We start from the raw sequence: 17034 nt of genomic DNA on the forward strand, positions 1-17034 counted from the left end.
TGATGCAGCTAGATTCACTAAAAAGATGTATTATGAAGATAGATTGAAAGTAATTTTTATTACACTGAGCATAAAAGATTAAGAGTAATCTATGTAATTGAAGTGTTTAAAATGATTTAAGGCTTTTATAGCATATCTTTTGTATTTCTTCTAATAGGGGAGTTTGGAACAGTGGAGCATACCATTAAAATTTGAGCTTGCGGTGGCACATAGCACAAGGGACCCTGGTTCGATTCCCGGCTTGGGTCACTGTCTGTGCAGAGTTTGCACTTTCTCCCTGTGTCTGCGTGGGTTTCCTCCGGATGCTCCGGTTTCCTCCCACAGTCCAAAAATGTGCATGTTAGGTGGATTGGCCATGCTAAATTCTCCCTCAGTGTACCCGAACAGGCGCCGGAGTGTGGCGACTAGGGGATTTTCACAGTAACTTCGTTGAAGTGTTACTGTAAGCCCACTTGTGACTAATAAACTTTACTTTAAAGGGTAATGTCAGGAAAGACTTCAACACACAGATGATGGTGGAAATCTGGGACATTCATTCCCCCATAAGGCTGTTGAGATCAGGTCAATAGAAAATGGCATAATTGAGATCAATTAGTTTTTGTTAGATTATTAAGGGTTATGGAATCAAGAGTTAAGTTACAGATAGTGCGGAACAGGTTTGAGGGGAAGAATAGTTTCCTCCTGTCCCTGTGTCAAGGGGAAGAAAATCAACCCCTTTTTGTTGAATATAAAGTTTCGTTATTAACATGCTTTGCGTTAATATATTAACGGAAGCTAAAAGTCTTTGTCAGCAGGGGAAATTTTTGGTAACTCAGGTTCTGCTTTTTATTGACACCATTTTTCACAAATTCTTTGAATCTTGTGTACATACTGGTGGGGTTTATCTAATCCAACTCAAGTTTATGAAAAAGCAGAAAATGTCAACTATTGTCATCCACTATCATCACAAACCCCTTGGGGTTAGCTGTCTAAACACTCTTTCCTTAAATTATTCATCCTGTTGATTTGTAAATGGAGACGTATTTGAAAAATGTGTGCAGATATAAATTTTGCAAAAGAATATTTCTCGATTCGCATCCCCATTGAGGTTATCAGAAATGTAAGGAGCATTTTTTAATTCTTTCATGGGATGAGAGTTGTTTCCATCCCTAATTGCCCTTGAACTGAGGGACATTAAGAGTCCACATTGCTGTGGATCTGGAGTCACATGCAGGTCAGACCGCATAAGGATGGCAGATTTCCCTTCTGAACCAGATAGGTTCTTACAACAATCAACGATAGTTGTCATGGTCGCCATTATTCCAGATTTATCTTTATATTCCAGATTGACTGATATAGGTTCCACCAGCTGCCATGGTGGGATTTAAGCCTATGTCCTCAGAGCAATAGATTGGTCTAGTGACATTACCAGTATGCCACTATCTCCAATTCAAAGCTATTACCTGGCGGGAGGACATAGGTTAACATTTTCACTTATTGCTGTTGAAACAAAAATCTTGTTCCTCTGGGTGAACTTATGTTGAATTTATTTGTCAATATATAAATAGTATTTAGGTTGGTACAATCAGTTTATTGCAGTTAGAGATTTGTTAATAAAGGTTACATCAAAAGCGATGATCATGATAACAAAAAATAACCACAACTATGGCAGTATTCAAGATAACTACACTGGTGTGTTCCTTCAAGATATTCTTATCCATTGCAGGAAATGTAAGAAGTGCAGAAAAGGTTAAGAATTGAGAAAGTTTGCTTGTCCCTAAGTGGAATAGTTCTAGGAAGGATTATAATAGTTCACATTTTCTGTTTGAATCAAGATTAAACTAGAGCAAAAACCTAACAGTGACTACAATATCTGATCTTTTGGCTTACATGGAATAAATATACAGTGGGATTAATATTTTATTAGAGAATGCAAAGTCCCCACGACAAGCAATTTCTTGCGGTCCTGCTGTGTTGAGTGCGGATTGACTCCATTGAGGCTTTGGTGTGGTGCACAGTTTGCTCTCTACTACAGGCACAGAGGCAAATAGGGCGCTGGCACTAATGGCCCATCTGTGGATGTTGGCCAAGCAGGGGCCATGGCCAGCCCTGAACCTGTTGAGAGTTGACCAATCTTTCCTTGGAAGATTGAAACCAGGTAGCTGTTGGGTTGGGTTTGGGACCAGGTACTTGTTTGTCGTGTCCAATAAGCCCCATTCATTTATCCAGGTGGAATTTGTGTTAAAGTCTTGTGTGGGAGGGTTTTTCCAGAATTGGCCTTCTTGATAGGAGTCATGTTCTGGGGCTGAATAGATCAGCAGGAAGTGGCAGGTGGGAGGCATTGCGAACATTTTGTGGGTTATTGCAAGTCAGTGGATATGTGGCAGAGTGATGTTTGTCAGGACAGGGAGCCAAGTAAGTGGTGTTGAGAATAGTGTTCCAGTAATGATACAAATGGTAGCATTCAGCTGGGTGTCAACTCCATGTGTGCGTGATGATCTTTACCAAACAGGAGCTTTGGATCAACGTTCATGCCACACCCCCTGACAGTATCCAGACTTGACCATAGCAGCAGACTAAATTTCCAAGGAAACCTCATGAGAAGAGACCACAGAAAGAATCCTAGTCAAAGTCCCAAAGCCAAAAGAATCAGTGGAATTAATAAAATGATTGAAAGAATGATGTATGATATTTCTTTGGCATTTGCATTTTAATTGATTTGGATTACTTTCTTTAATATTTTATTGCGAGAATGCTGCATTGTCCCAACTGCTGTTTTTTTGGATAAGACTTTAAATTGAGTCCTGATCTCCCGATTCAATTGGATGTGAAATATCCCACAGTACTCTTCAATAATAACAACAGGATATGGGGTGATGTAGGATGTGGGATTGTAAGCAGTCTGATTCAGTCTGGGGCAGGAACCAAGGAGAAAGACAGAATCAATGGCAAAGAAACAAATGACGTGAGCCACAAACAATGGCGACAATCTTGCCAAAAGGACAACTGTCATCAGTAAGTCCAATTTCTGAATAAAACCTCTAATTTATTGTAAAAAATAATGGGCTATTTGAGTCACTTTTTAATCTTTTTGGTAACACGAACCGCTATAAGAGTTTCAGAGAATATGGACACCCTACAAAATGTCAGCCATTTTAGTAACTGGCTGGTCGTGTTTGCAGAGACATGGGTCTGAATTTTGCCTTCCCCATGAACGGGTTTTTAAGTGGGGGCTAAACGTTAAATTCCTCGCTGGGCTTTCCGTTGGATTCGTGCTCTCCCCGACCTTTATAATTTTATGTTGGGGTAGGCAAGGCCTTGGATGGGCTGTGTCCACCCTTTCACCAACTGAGGCCCTCAAATGGACAATTATTGACCACTTAAGGGCCATTTCCCACCCACCCTCAATTATTAGGCAGCCCGGAGGATTTCCCGGGTATGGGGTAACCTGAAAATAAACAGGCCTGAGGCAGGAATAGGTTGTGTGTGTGTGTGCGGTGGGGCGGGAGGTGCAATTCTATGAACAGCCCACTTTTCACTTCGGGCAAACCAGCCCCAAAGTTTGGTTCAGTAACCATGGAACCTCCCTTGCCCCCTTGTCTCTCCCTCGACACCCCAATTCCTCACTCTCCCCCCACTTTCCCACGTCTCACCCCAAAACGCACCACCATCTGGAATCCTGGGACTCAGGCTCTGGGGACTGCATGCAATCCCAGTCCTGTCCAATTCAGCTTCTGGCATTGCAGAAACTAACGAACTGTCAGCCAATCAGATTAAAGTGAAACTTGCTCCCGAGTGAGGGGCAGAAGTCCCGTCCCTCTTACAGCCAATTAACGTTCGCTGGAGCATGAAATCGTTGTGGGGCAGACAGTGTCGGTGGGGAGGGGATGTGTTTCCCACCAGCACTTCGGAAGGCAGAATAGAAAACCTCACTATCCTAAAAGTCCTGCTCACATTCAAAATTGTCTTTATTCAATAAAATTAAGAAAAATGCAATGATACGAATGTAATGCTCCTGCATTAACATCAAGCACCCAAAGGGTGTATCGCTAGGATTAAGATGCACAAGGATCACGCACTTGTCATTCTATTTACATTGCACCCATCCACAAATTGAACCACTTCCTTTCGTGCTTAATATCAATCAGCGGTAAGCAATCTCAGCAGACATTGCATGCTCTGTTCTCTAACCTCAAAAACACAAATAATTCAAAAACAGTGCCGGCCAAATAAGGAATTCAAAAAAAGCCTTAAACAATTTCATGTTCTTGACATTAATCAGACTTTTTCAAATCAAAATAGTATCTTTAACTGAATGTTTTAATTGAAAGATAAATGACACAAAGGTCCAGAAGTGGATATTTCACGGTTAGAGAATGGCATCCCATTTGCAGACCAGCTTACATCTGCACCACTCTGAGTGTACTTCCAGTGACTACACTGTGCATTCCAGAAGGTGGTTCCCAAGCTACCCTCACATGGATCCTTCCCGTATTTGGGAGCTCCTATTTACAAATCTGCTTCCTCTTATTTTGAGGCCATGCCCCCTAGTTCTAGTTTCACCCGCCAGTGGAAACAACTTCCCTGCTTCTATCTTATCCATTCCCTTCATAATCTTATATGTTTCTGTAAGATCTCCCCTCATTCTTCTGAATTCCAATGAGTATAGCCCCAGTCTACTCAGTCTCTCCTCATAAGCCAACCCTCTCAACTCCGGAATCAACCTAGTGAATCTTCTCTGCACCCCCTCCAGTGCCAGTATATCCTTTCTCAAGTAAGGAGACCAAAACTGTACACAGTACTCCAGGTGTAGCCTCACCAACACGTTATACAGCTGCAACATAACCTCGCTGTTTTTAAACTCCATCCCTCGAGCAGTAAAGGACAAAATTCAATTTGCCTTCTTAATTACCTGCTGCAACTGCAAACCAACTCCTTGAGATTCCTGCACAAGGACACCCAGGTCCCTCTGCACAGCAGCATGCTGCAATTTTTTACACTTTAAATAATAGTCCATTTTGCTGATATTCCTACCAAAATGGATGACCTCACATTTAGCAACATTGTACTCCATTTGCCAGACCCTCGCCCACTCACTTAGACTATCTATATCCTTTGCAGACTTTCAGCGTCCTCTGCACACTTTGCTCTGCCACCCATCTTAGTGCCATCTGCAAATTTTGACACATTACACTTGGTCCCCAACTCCATATCATCTGTGTAAATCGTAAACAATTGCGGTCCCAACACTGATCCCTGAGGCACACCACTGGTCACTGATCGCCAACCAGAAAAACACCCATTTTTTTTACCCCCACTCTTTGCTTTCTGTTAGTTAACCAATCCTCTATCCATGCTAATATATTACCCGTAGCCCCGTGCACCTTTATCTTAATAGTAGCAGGTCCTTTCTGAAGTGGTCAAGAACTTCCAGTTTAGGAAGTCTCCACCCTCTTGGCATCATTGGCCAAGTTGCAACAACTTTCATTTACACACCACCCTCATTGCAGCCATACCACCCAAAACGCTTCACAGCAGCTTTGTCAAATAAAATTTGACGCCAGACCTGACACCAGGACAGATGACCATAGACTGATCAAAGAGGAACACCTTTGAAGGATTTTGATTTGATTTATTACCGTCACATGTATTAGTATACAGTGAAATGTATTGTTTCTTGCGCACTACACAGACAAAACATACCGTACATAGGAGTGAGTGCAGAATGTAGTATTACAGTCATAGCTAAGGTGTCGAGAAAGATCAACTTAATGCAAGGTATGTCTATTCAAAAGGAGAGAGGCAAAGAGTTTTAGTGAGGGGCGAGAGTCCCAGAGTTTAGGATCTAGGCAGCTGAAAGCACAGCCATCAATGGCGTAGCAAGTAAAATAAGGAATGTGTCAGAGGCCAGACTTGAAACATCCGTCTAGCACAGAGATAAGGAGGAGTAGGTTGATGAGGGATTCAAAAACAAGGCTGAGAATGGTACAATTAAGGCTTCACCTAACCAGAAACCAACATAAGGGGTGAATTGAGGTCTTGCCATTTAGAGAGCTAACCAGGAAATCCCAGAGTTGGTGTGCAACCAGAGTAGCCAGATCCTTGCCTTTTCCCAATGGGCTTTGCCAGTTTGTTGCCTGAGTTACAGCAGGAGTCCAGCAGAACTAGAGGGCACAGCCTCAAAATAAGGGGGGCCGGTTCAGAACAGAGTTGAGGGGGAACTTCTTCTCTCAGAGGGTAGTGAATCTCTGGAATTCTCTGCCCATTGAAGTGGTGGAGGCTTCCTCGTTGAATATGTTTAAATCACAGGTAGATAGTTTTCTGATCGATAAGGGAATTAGGGGTTATGGGGAGCAGGCGGGTAAGTGGAACTGATTCGCTTCAGATCAGCCATGATCTTGTTGAATGGCGGGGCAGGCTCGAAGGGCCAGATGGCCTACTCCTGCTCCTATGTCTTATGTTCTTAAAATCCTAGAGTACGTTTAAGGCCAATATTTTGAAATAACCATAAGTAGGTCTCCTGTGAAATTGCTCATTAGTACTCCTGGACTTCTAGTGCTGTTTTTGACGTTTACTGTGGTTTTGCTACAGTTTAAACACCGCAGCCGTCAAAGCAGTAAAACACAGGACCTAGTCAAGGTACAAACATCATAGAAAGACAGAAGACTTGTGGATAGGTGCTATAAGTTCAGCCACATAACAGTCATTTTTCAGACAACTTCTTAAGTCTCCAGTATGCCAGGCAGGAAGAAGAAGCTCATTATGAGTTGAAATTGCATTGCCCACCATGTTGGTAACGTTAGTAAATCACTATGCAGTGCCAGGCCTAAACATAAGCACTAGGTTCTCTATTTATGCATACAGGGGGCCCTGATGTCTGCTGAAGACCTCCCCTGCAAAAGCTTGTTTGCCTTGAGGCAGCCTGTACCAGTTGCACTCCAAAAAAAACAGGTCTCCATGCGGCTTAGTACACAAACTGTAACCAATCAGATAAGACTTTAAAATATGTATCCCTGAATATGGGGTAGCGAGGAACAGACTGTTACCTGTTCCCACTTCCTGGCCACCACTTCCCCCCAATCTGATTGACATCCTTCCCAGTTATCCCATTTCTATCCTTCACAAAACTTCTCCTCTATTATTTAATACATTTTTAATGTTCTATGGTTGATAGATGAAACTTGTTTAAGCGTTGTTTTTTCTTTGTCTATTCTTCCCTTTACTCTTCCTAAAATTGCACACAAACCATCAAACTATCTCACATTGCTCTCTCTCTCTATCTTGTTAATATGCAAACAGTCTATCTCACGCTGCACTCTCTCAATTTTGTTAATATTGTTAAGGAATGGCACACTACCCTGTATTTTGTTAATATGTACGCAAACCATTTCACATTGCCCTCTCTCTGTCTTATTAATACACACACTTACTATCCCACACTGCCCTCTGCCTTGTTAATACACACACAGACTATCCCACACTGCCCTCTAACTGCTACCAGTTACTCAAAATGATGACAACTTGTCCATCAAACTGCACCATGCTTTGAGTCTTAGTGATGAGACAGAATGGCGGCAGAGAAGGAACAAAAAAAGCAAGCAAATCCTGCATTCTGGATACCACTACCTTGTGGAACATCCTGCTCCATGTACCCAAAGATCTCTGGGTCAGGAATTGGCTTATTTCAGTCAGAGGAAGACCAAAGGCAGAAACTCACAGCCCTGAGTAGAGGTCAGTCTTGAATCAAGTGGAAGCCGTAATAAAATGATTGATGTATCAATATCGGAGAAAGCAAAAGCTAAATCTTTTAGTTCTTAATAAAGCATTAAAGTTGCTGACACTAGAATATCAGACCTCTTAATCAATTAATTAAGATTATCCGGAGTGGCTAAATTGTACACTCCCAGCTTCTCCTTGTTTGCCCATTACACTGGAGTAAGTCTCACCCACTACCCATTCTTCATGCTCACCTATCTGGATCCTGGGTGGCTGTGATGTCTTGTGATTACTGCTGAGAGGAATGCAAGGTATAAACGACTACTCTTCCCAGGCCAACAATAACAGAATGGGGGCATGTGTTGCAGGACTAATTCCAAGTGATACCTTCAAGCAGAGTTTGCATATAATTTATGGTGGTCGGCGGTTGTGTGAATGCTTGTGTATCCATGAATGAAAGAAAGAATGAGTAGGATGTCACTATAGCCCTGTGCTTGTGACAGGTCTCCACTGCACCTTGTCCTAATTTGCCAATGCTCTCATATACAATAATCTTCAGAGTTGCATCTTTTAAGGGGAGTCAAAGGGTTATAATTTCTAAGCCATCATTCATTTTAGATCCTAATGTTTTACAAAGACTTTTTTGTTATACACAGGTTTTAATTCCCTTAACTCGCTGCAATTCCCACAAGGAAACAATACAAGGACAACTGAAGGCGAGGAATCCAGGGCTGTATTTGCTGATTTTTGATAACTCTTTTTCAAGGTAAGCCACATTGACCATTGCCATGATAGGTCAATTGGCAAATTATAAAATGGTCCAAAGTCCAAACCCCAGTATACCTAATCCAGACCCTCTTTCCCACCTTCATAGTTTTCTTTGCAAAGTCAATTTTCTAACTGGCAGCATCCCTTATTCCTTGTTCCAAATTTCTATGCTTAAAACATTAATCAGCAATGCAGAACCTGCTCAACATCAGCTGCATCCTCCATGGATTTCCATCCTTTTTGATTCCTGAGTGAGAGAGGCAATCAGCGAAGTGTTTGTTTTCTTCAAGAGTATGAAGGAGAGACCCTGAGGACTATCAATCCAGAACCCTAGTGAAGGCACAGTGACAAAGACTATGCAATAAAGTCCAGGAAGTGGGAAACCCACAGTTACGTTGCCACCACTTCTCATGTATAGTGCATGCAGGACCTCAGCATATGGACTACTACCTTCTGAAAGGACACCTAAAGATAGTAAAACTAATTATGCCAGTACATCTAGAAGATAGGTTGATGGCTATAGAAATCAGTTGAATGAAAATAGAGGGGATTTAACAATGGGCAAACAATCTGCTTTGTTAAATCATGTCCAGATATTGCCCGGGATTTAGAATAGAATTCTCCAATTAAGTGTGGTGACAGGCGGCCATTCCCACTGGCCAGAATGGCAGGATCCCACACCAGATTCCACGCTTGGAAGCTGACTAATTATGCTTCAGGAGCAGTGCAGTGCTACGGCAGAGCATTCATGTTCAAGCCACCAGGCAGCAAGAAGACTGACCCGACATTAACCCGTCATTGGGAGAATTGGAACACGTTTTTACACTGGCGGATTCCCAACTTTTTGGCTCCTATTAGAGACTCCGCTCCCGCCCGCCATCTAACCCACTGTGGGCGGAATGGGAGAATTCCACCCTTAATGTGAGCATCAGGGGATTCACCCACCAGTTGGAGAACCAACGGAAATACTGCATCGCTTCCACTGGGGACGCCCTGTAAGATACTTAATTAGCCAACATCGGGCTTTCCCTGGGGGCAGAAATCCCAGTTCCCGAGAAATGCTGGCCAATCAGAGGCAATGCCATTAGGAGTGGCAGCTCTAATGATTTCACCAGGGATCTGGAGCCAATGCTAAATGAGGTGGAATGGGGTCGCAGGTAGAAGTTTGCTGGAAAGGTGGGTGGAGGAGGTTGGAGGCAAGAGCAGAGGGGTGGTTTACAGTGGTCCCCTTCACCCTCTCCCAATGTTGGGTCCATTGATTGGGCACTGACTGCCTGTAAATGAGGCATTCCCCCCCTCTGGGTTTAGAGACGCTACAGTGCAGAAGGAGGCCATTCAACCCATCGAGCCTGCACCAACAACAATCCCATCCAGGTCCTATCCCCGTAACCCTACGTATTTATCCTGCCAGTCCCCCTGACACTAAGGGACAATTTAGCATGACCAGTCAACTTAACCTGCACATCTTTGGACTATGGGAGGAAACCGGAGCACCCGGAGGAAACAGACACGGGGCGAATGTGCAAACTCCACACAAACAGTGACTCAAGGCCGGAATTGAACCCGGGTCCCTGGTGCTGTGAGGCAGTAATGCTAACCACTGTGCCACCATGCTGTTTGCTGGGCAGCCTTTGGGAGGCACTGGAGAGCCATGTGACTCTAGTTCCTAAGTCACCACTAAAATTCCATTGCACTCAGGATAATCGACGTCAAGGGGTTTGACAATGAACATAATTGACATCCGCCAGGAGTTGGTGAGTTGCATGCGTCAGCCCCTTCCTGCCACCGACTTACTTGCAAGAGGTTTTCCTACTCCCGCCAGACTGATGCACAGCCTCCCACCCGATTTTAACTCCGGGAGGTTTTCCCACTTGGTCCAGACTGACGCACAGCCTCCCATGTGATTATGTGGGCCCGGCCGCCACGTTTCCCACCATGGCGGGCTGGATAAAATTCAACCCATCAAGGTGAAAATGTGTTTTTACCAGCATAGCAATAGAAACAGAATGTGAAAACTTAAACCCACAGCATAGTGCAAGGTTCCAATTTAACCTCTCAAGTTTGAAGTTTGTCTAGAAGTGTTGCAAGAAAACTTTGACATTCGTTCATTCGCTGGCTAAACCCACCTGATTATTCAATCAGAGTAATTGTTGTCACTTTATTTCTTTTAGGTTTACCTCAAAGAAGGTGTTTTATCACCTAACTGTTGAAAAGCCAATAATCTACGATGGAAGTGATGCTTCTGACCCATAAAACTCGTTTGCATGTATTTTTAAACTGTTCAAGAATTAGCCAGGAGTATTTGGGGCATTACTTCCAAGGTTTGAAAACTATGCAAAAGCTTTATATAAAAATGTATGTAGTAACTTTTCATATATATATAGCCATAATGCATAAATAATATACCTGTAGAGTGTCAGAGAGAAGCAGTATTTCTTTAGTGGGTGAGAATAGAGCCTCCTGTCTTGCAATAGGAGTGACGGTTGCACTATCTTTTGTTTATATAATCAGGCACTGGTATGGTATTTTTCCTTCGCAGCAACCCACTTTTGCTGTACTCCTGTCACCGCTTTTACCACACTTTCCAACTGTGGCTCGTTTGGAAATTGTAAACTGTCATGCAAACAGAAAGCACCAGCATTGGTATTGTGCATGGGAAAGAATTAAGTGGGTTACTATCCTCTCGTTCTCAGTGTCGTTGGAGAACAAGTGGTGTGAATGTGGCCCATTGCGGTAAATGTATGGAGATGATCTCCTAGTATGTACGGTTAAGAACGTCAGATATTAGAAGCGGGGCAGCTTAACAAGCAAAACTTATTTATATTAAATGTCACATATATTTTGACTAGAGATAGATATATTTTGAAAAGTTTGTATGCCTGGAGCTGAGAAGGGTGTTTGAGTATTTTTTTATGTAACTGCTTTGTAGTATTGCCCATTTTAATAGTGCAGGATCTGAAAAATAACTTGGCAAAGTAGTTAAAATATTTTTCAAATTGCAATGCGCGTTTTGCTCTTGTTCATTTGAATTAGTAGGTCGGATTTTATAGAAGATTAATTATTTAACCAAAATAACTTTAAGGCGAGAAACACAGAAATAGAATGTACTTCCCTCAGATCATTAGTTACATCACCAAAAGCGAAGCTTGCAAAGAAACAGAGATCCCATTGTGCATGCCATATTTAAACTGATCAGAATGGGGATGATCTGCATTGGTCCACATTGCAGTATGTTTGCTCCACTTCCATTGCCTTTTCCCACCATCCCTCTCAGCCTATTCCAAGAGGATTGATTGGGTCATTAGTATAACGGTTATGTGACTGGACTACTAATTACTAAAGAGCATCAAAACACTACAAAGAATAAACTCCCTACCTTGGGAAATTTAGGGTGCACCTTTGCCACATAAACTGCAGAGGTGTATGAGGGCTGCATACCACTACCTTCCTAGGTCAACTAGGTACAGGTAATCATTTTTTTTATTCATTCATGGGACATGGGCATCGCTGGCTGACCAGAATTTATTGCCCATCCCTAGTTGCCCGAGGGCAGTTGACAGCCAACCACATTGCTGTGGCTCTGGAGTCACATGTAGGCTAGACCAGGTAAGGACAGCAGATTTCCTTCCCTAAAGGACATTAGTGAAGCAGTTGGGTTTTTCTGACAATCGACAATGTTTTCATGGTCATCAGTAGATTCTTAATTCCATATATATTTATTGAATTTAAATATCACCATCTGCCGTGGTGGGATTCGAATCCGGGTCCCCAGAATATTAGTTGAGTTTCTGGATTTATAGTTTAGGAATAATACCACTAGGCCATCACCTCCCCCTATATGCCAATAAATGCCAACCTTGTCAGTGACGTCCTTGTCCCGAGAATAAGATAAAATCATAATGCTAATGAAATTGAAACTATAGGTCCTGGACTTTTAGGGAAATTTATCTGAGATATCTACTGCTATTGCCTTCTCTTGCTAAAGAATAAACGTTACCCATACATTCTATCTAGTGCTCCGTTGTCATAACATCAGATAGCATTGAAATGAGCCAAGGCAGTCTCCTGCTAAAATACAGGAATGTTGGGGAGTTTATCAAGTCTTCCTCCTATCTCTTTTATTTCATTATGTCGCCTCAAATTTTCCTCATATTTGTTGCTTGCTCACTCTTTCCTTCCATTGCCAGTACCAAAGCTGCCTTTTCTTACTCTCACAGCAGAGAAACCACAGAACTATCACATTGCCAGTGTCATAAAAAACACTTCTAAATTAAGCCCAGTGGAAGGGTGGTATCGCAAATTAGCTCAATTGGGAAATTGTGCTGAATGGGACACAAGCCTGTAAATCATATGAGGAAGCAATGATTACAGAAAAGCTCTGGGAGTAAATGAGTTAAATTAGCTTCTTTTCTTTCCTGCGTTGGCATTTAAAATTCTAAATTTAACCCACCCAGGAGAGTATTCCTGTTGCTGTGAGTGTGAGACTAAAGCAAATGGCAGCACTGGAAATGAAGGCAGAGGATGAAGTGGAAAGAAGAGAGTTTTAGTTACACCTTAGGCAATGCGGGGAGTGGGGAGGCGGTAATGGAGGAAAATTCAGAGAACAGCAAGTATAAAAAGGCTGAGAAAAGCCATGGGGCTTGGATCTACTCGCTGGGAGATGTCAGATAGGCAGATGTTTGAAATGTTGCAATAACCCACTCCAGAGGAGTGGGAGTCCATCATTCATCTCCTCAGGTCTGTTCCACCTGAAAACTTGCATTTATGTACCACTTGTCACAACCTCCCTAAACACTGCACAGCCAAGGAAATACTTTTGAATTGTAGTCACTGTTGTCCTGTAGGAAAAGGTAGCAACATTTTGTTTTACATAGGATTACACAAACAGCAGTGAGATAAATTACCCACTAATCTGTTTTGATGGTGTTGGTTGATGCTAGGTATTAAAAGTAACAACTGTGGCGCCCTGCTGTTCTTCAAATAACTACATAACAAGTTTCACATCCATTTAAGAAGGCAGACAGGGTCTCAGTTTAATGCGTCATAAGATAGAACCTCCAACAGTGCAGCACTCCTTCACTTCAACACTGAAAGACCAGCTTATACGCTCAAGTTTCAAACATGCGGCTTGAACTCACAACTTTCTGAATTAGAGGTAGAAGTACCACAACTGAGTCAAAGCTGACACCAAATGATTCCTACCCTCCCCCCACACTCCCAGTCTAGCCCATCATGGATCCTACCCCACCAGTGTAGTCCACAAGAGCCTCTTTTCAACTCAGTCTATGCTATCATGGATCAAATATCACCATGTATTTCCCATTGTGGACACTATCACCAGTCATAGAGTCATAGAGGTTTACAGCATGGAAACCGGCCCTTCGGCCCAACGTGTCAATGTCACCTTTTTTTTAACCACTAAGCTAGTCCCAAATGCCTGCATTTGGCCCACATCCCTCTATACCCAACATGTCATGGACGTTACCCTTCCCAAACTACCATATCATGGAAGGTACCCTGTATCATATGCAACAAAGGGCTGAAAGCTGGGCCTTTGAAAGTATGGGAGCTGATAAAATAAAGCTGGTTACCAGCCAGCTGCCTTCTCGCCTACGCTTAACCTGTCCCTCAAATTATACAGGGTGGGTAAGGCGTCAGGCAGTCTGTCCACCTTTAGGCCTGTTGAGGCCTGTAAGTAGCTAATCCTCTGCCACTCAAGGTCTTCGGTCAGCCTTTTCCACAATTTTCGGCCTGTGGGGAAGGCAGGAATATTGTGATTAGCCCAGCTATCACAGCTTGAGCTGCTTTTGGGCGGCAAGTGAGTGTGTCACTTTTGGGGCATACCCATCAAGGGCACCCCTCAAGATAATTTCTCCCCTTCCCTCCCTCCAATTGTCTCTTGTGGCCTCTCTAACCTGGAAGCCCCACCCCTCAAATGGGGGGGTCTACGAGCCAGGCCCGAGATTTAAATCAAGTCCAGGAGACATTGTCCTTCTTCTATAACCATATTCTGTTCTGACACTGATGCGACTGCAGAACTGCCAGCTCTAGGGCAGATCATCCTTCCTGATGGGGGCGGAAGTCCCACTCTAACCCAAGAAAGGATGCCCCAATGTAATATCACTGTGGGGCCATTGGATTTCTGATTGACTGACTTTTAGGTTGGGGGCACGTGTAATTTGTCCCCCTATAAAATCCACCCTTAAGTCTGGCCTTTAATTAACCTTAACATACCCATTCCATTGGACCCTACCCATTCATTCTACTCTAACTTGGACCCTATCCTACCCGCTATATCCTAGGATGGCCATTATTCATTCTGTTTATACTACCATGGACATTATCTAATCCAGTTTTCCTAATTATGGACTCTTCCTCATTTAGTCTTCACTTATGAACTTGACTTCATTCACTCTCCCATGTCAATGACCCTAATTGACTCTGTCGACCCTAACATGGGGCCTACACCACCTGATGCAATTACAATGTATTTTGCAGTCCTTGATCTCTTCTGTCATGGAGCCGAACCCACTAATCTACAATGTGATGCATTCTAACCTGCTCAGTCCATCCTATCATGGATCTTACCTTATTATCAACCTAACCCTAACTGTTCTACAGTATCCTGGATCCTATCTCACGCTATCCTATAGAGTCTACTCCAATCAGTCCTACTCTATCAGGAAACTTATCCTAGTTAATCTGAGCCATCATGGATCTTATCCTACTCAACCTACTGTGCCGCAAACCTTATTCCAGTTATCCTACGCTCTGATGGACCTTATCCTTCCTGATAATGATAAATCTAACATAGACATTATCCCCTTCAATCTACCTACTTCCATTTGTTTTTCCAGTGTGGACTCTACATCTTAATGTTTCCTACATTGCAGCCGTGACTATATTTTTAAAAAGTCCTCCATTGGCTATAGAGCACTTTGGAAGATCCCACGGTTATGAAAAGCACAAGTTCTCTCATTACCCCACCCACAATATCCTGTGATAGATGTTGGGCTAAATGGAGTTGAAATCAACCATGATTGAATGGTGGAGTGGACTCGATGGGCCGAATGGCCTTACTTCCGCTCCTATGTCTTATGGTCTTATGGTCTTATAGATTTGTGGAGCCAACGGGCATTTTGCCCTGTAGTCTGAGAACCAGCAGGGAACTCCCATTGGTTACATGGGGGAGTCCCGGTGAAGTCAAATGCCCATCAAGCACTTAAGTGGCCACCTTTGGGCTTCTCCCACAATTGAGATCTTCGGCATTCTACCTGCCAGTAGCTGCTGGCCAATCAGAGACCAGCAGCTACTCAACTTTACCTGTGCCGTTGGGAATGTTGGCTGCTGATCGTACTGCACCCACCGGAGGCCCAGAAACATTGTGGGACACCCAGTCCGAAGGTGAGTGAGGATGGTTCAGAGATCACTGAGCAAAGACTTGCGAGGGCTTGTTTTTCAGCACTGTGCCCCTTCCCAATGCTGAGTCCCCTGATCAGGTACAAAGTGCCTGATCACGAGAGAACCCCTCCCCACCGCGCAACCCCCCACCCCACCCTCCCCCACCCCCAGGGGGCAACGTTCAAGCACACAAATCCCTGAGACACAACTGAATTGCAGTGACCTCGAGGGATAATGGGTGTCAATTATCTCATAAATAGACATCCCAATGGTCCCGCATCTGCCTCTTCTGAGCTCCTACTTGTGGGAGGTTTCGCTGACACTGGGAGACTGCCATGGGACCTCTCCAGCAATCGATTGAACCGAGGCAGCATTGTTTACACCACACGCGACACTAAATCCAGCCCCTTGCCTCTCAAGTAAATCATAATTAATCAGTAAACATTTAACCAAAAGCAAAAAAAATCTAGAGGCTGCAAAGTAATACCGCTTTAACAGTAATGCAGATTCCAAACACCAAACAGGGTCTTCAGTCTTCCAACGTAGCAAAAACCTCAGAATCTTTTTAATTCCTTTGAACACACTATCTGTAGTAAAATGTGGAAACTCTAATAATTGCATTTTGTGTGATTTTAATCACTGCCAAAGAATTTCAAATTCAGTTTGCAAATTAATTTCAAGCGCAGAAAGTTTTCGACTTCCTTCAGGTGGATTTCAGAGTTTCTTGCTTGACTCTATGATGACTCTGTGACAATGAACCATGTAACATCAGGCGCTTGTTTCAGTGTACAAAGTTCTGATTCAGAGTTCTTGCCCAGATACCAAATAAAGAATGTATTTTAAAAATACAACTTGTGTGCCATCTATTTGCTGAACGGCATTCGTACTTTGCGAAAGACAGATGTCCAACACATATTGATAGAAATAAAATCAGAAATACTCAACAAACCTGGCCGAATCTGTGGAGAGAGAAACAGGGTTGGATTTTCTGGCCAGGCTCGTTCCAAAACCGGAAAATCCCGCCCTGAGGTCAACGGATCTTTGCATCGTCCACCGCCGGGCCACATCCGCTACAATTCCCGTGGCAGGTGGGACGCCCCCCCCCCCCCCCAACCGGAGTTAACATTTTGCGTCAAAAACTGAAGGGAGGTTGAAATGTGATGGGTTTTA

The 17034-nt window shown here is 43.3% G+C and overlaps 1 protein-coding gene across 5 annotated transcripts in view; it reads left to right on the forward strand.

Annotated features, from left to right (window-relative positions):
• The window catches only part of fyco1a (FYVE and coiled-coil domain autophagy adaptor 1a), a 159202-nt gene that overhangs the window by 141403 nt on the left and 765 nt on the right, over nucleotides 1–17034 (forward strand). For 4 of the 5 annotated variants that reach the window (XM_078198814.1, XM_078198813.1, XM_078198809.1 and 1 more), the window contains 2 exons: nucleotides 8352–8461; nucleotides 10635–12555. The exons of the other annotated variant lie outside the window; for it this stretch is intronic. In XM_078198814.1, the coding sequence (XP_078054940.1) occupies nucleotides 8352–8461; nucleotides 10635–10716 (192 nt within the window). In that variant the 3' untranslated portion in view covers nucleotides 10717–12555. Of the gene's footprint in view, nucleotides 1–8351; nucleotides 8462–10634; nucleotides 12556–17034 lie in introns of those variants that run through there. 5 annotated transcript variants of the gene reach the window in all.

Source organism: Mustelus asterias, chromosome 2 (genome assembly GCF_964213995.1).
Source record: "Mustelus asterias chromosome 2, sMusAst1.hap1.1, whole genome shotgun sequence".
NCBI classification, from domain to species: Eukaryota; Metazoa; Chordata; class Chondrichthyes; order Carcharhiniformes; family Triakidae; genus Mustelus; species Mustelus asterias.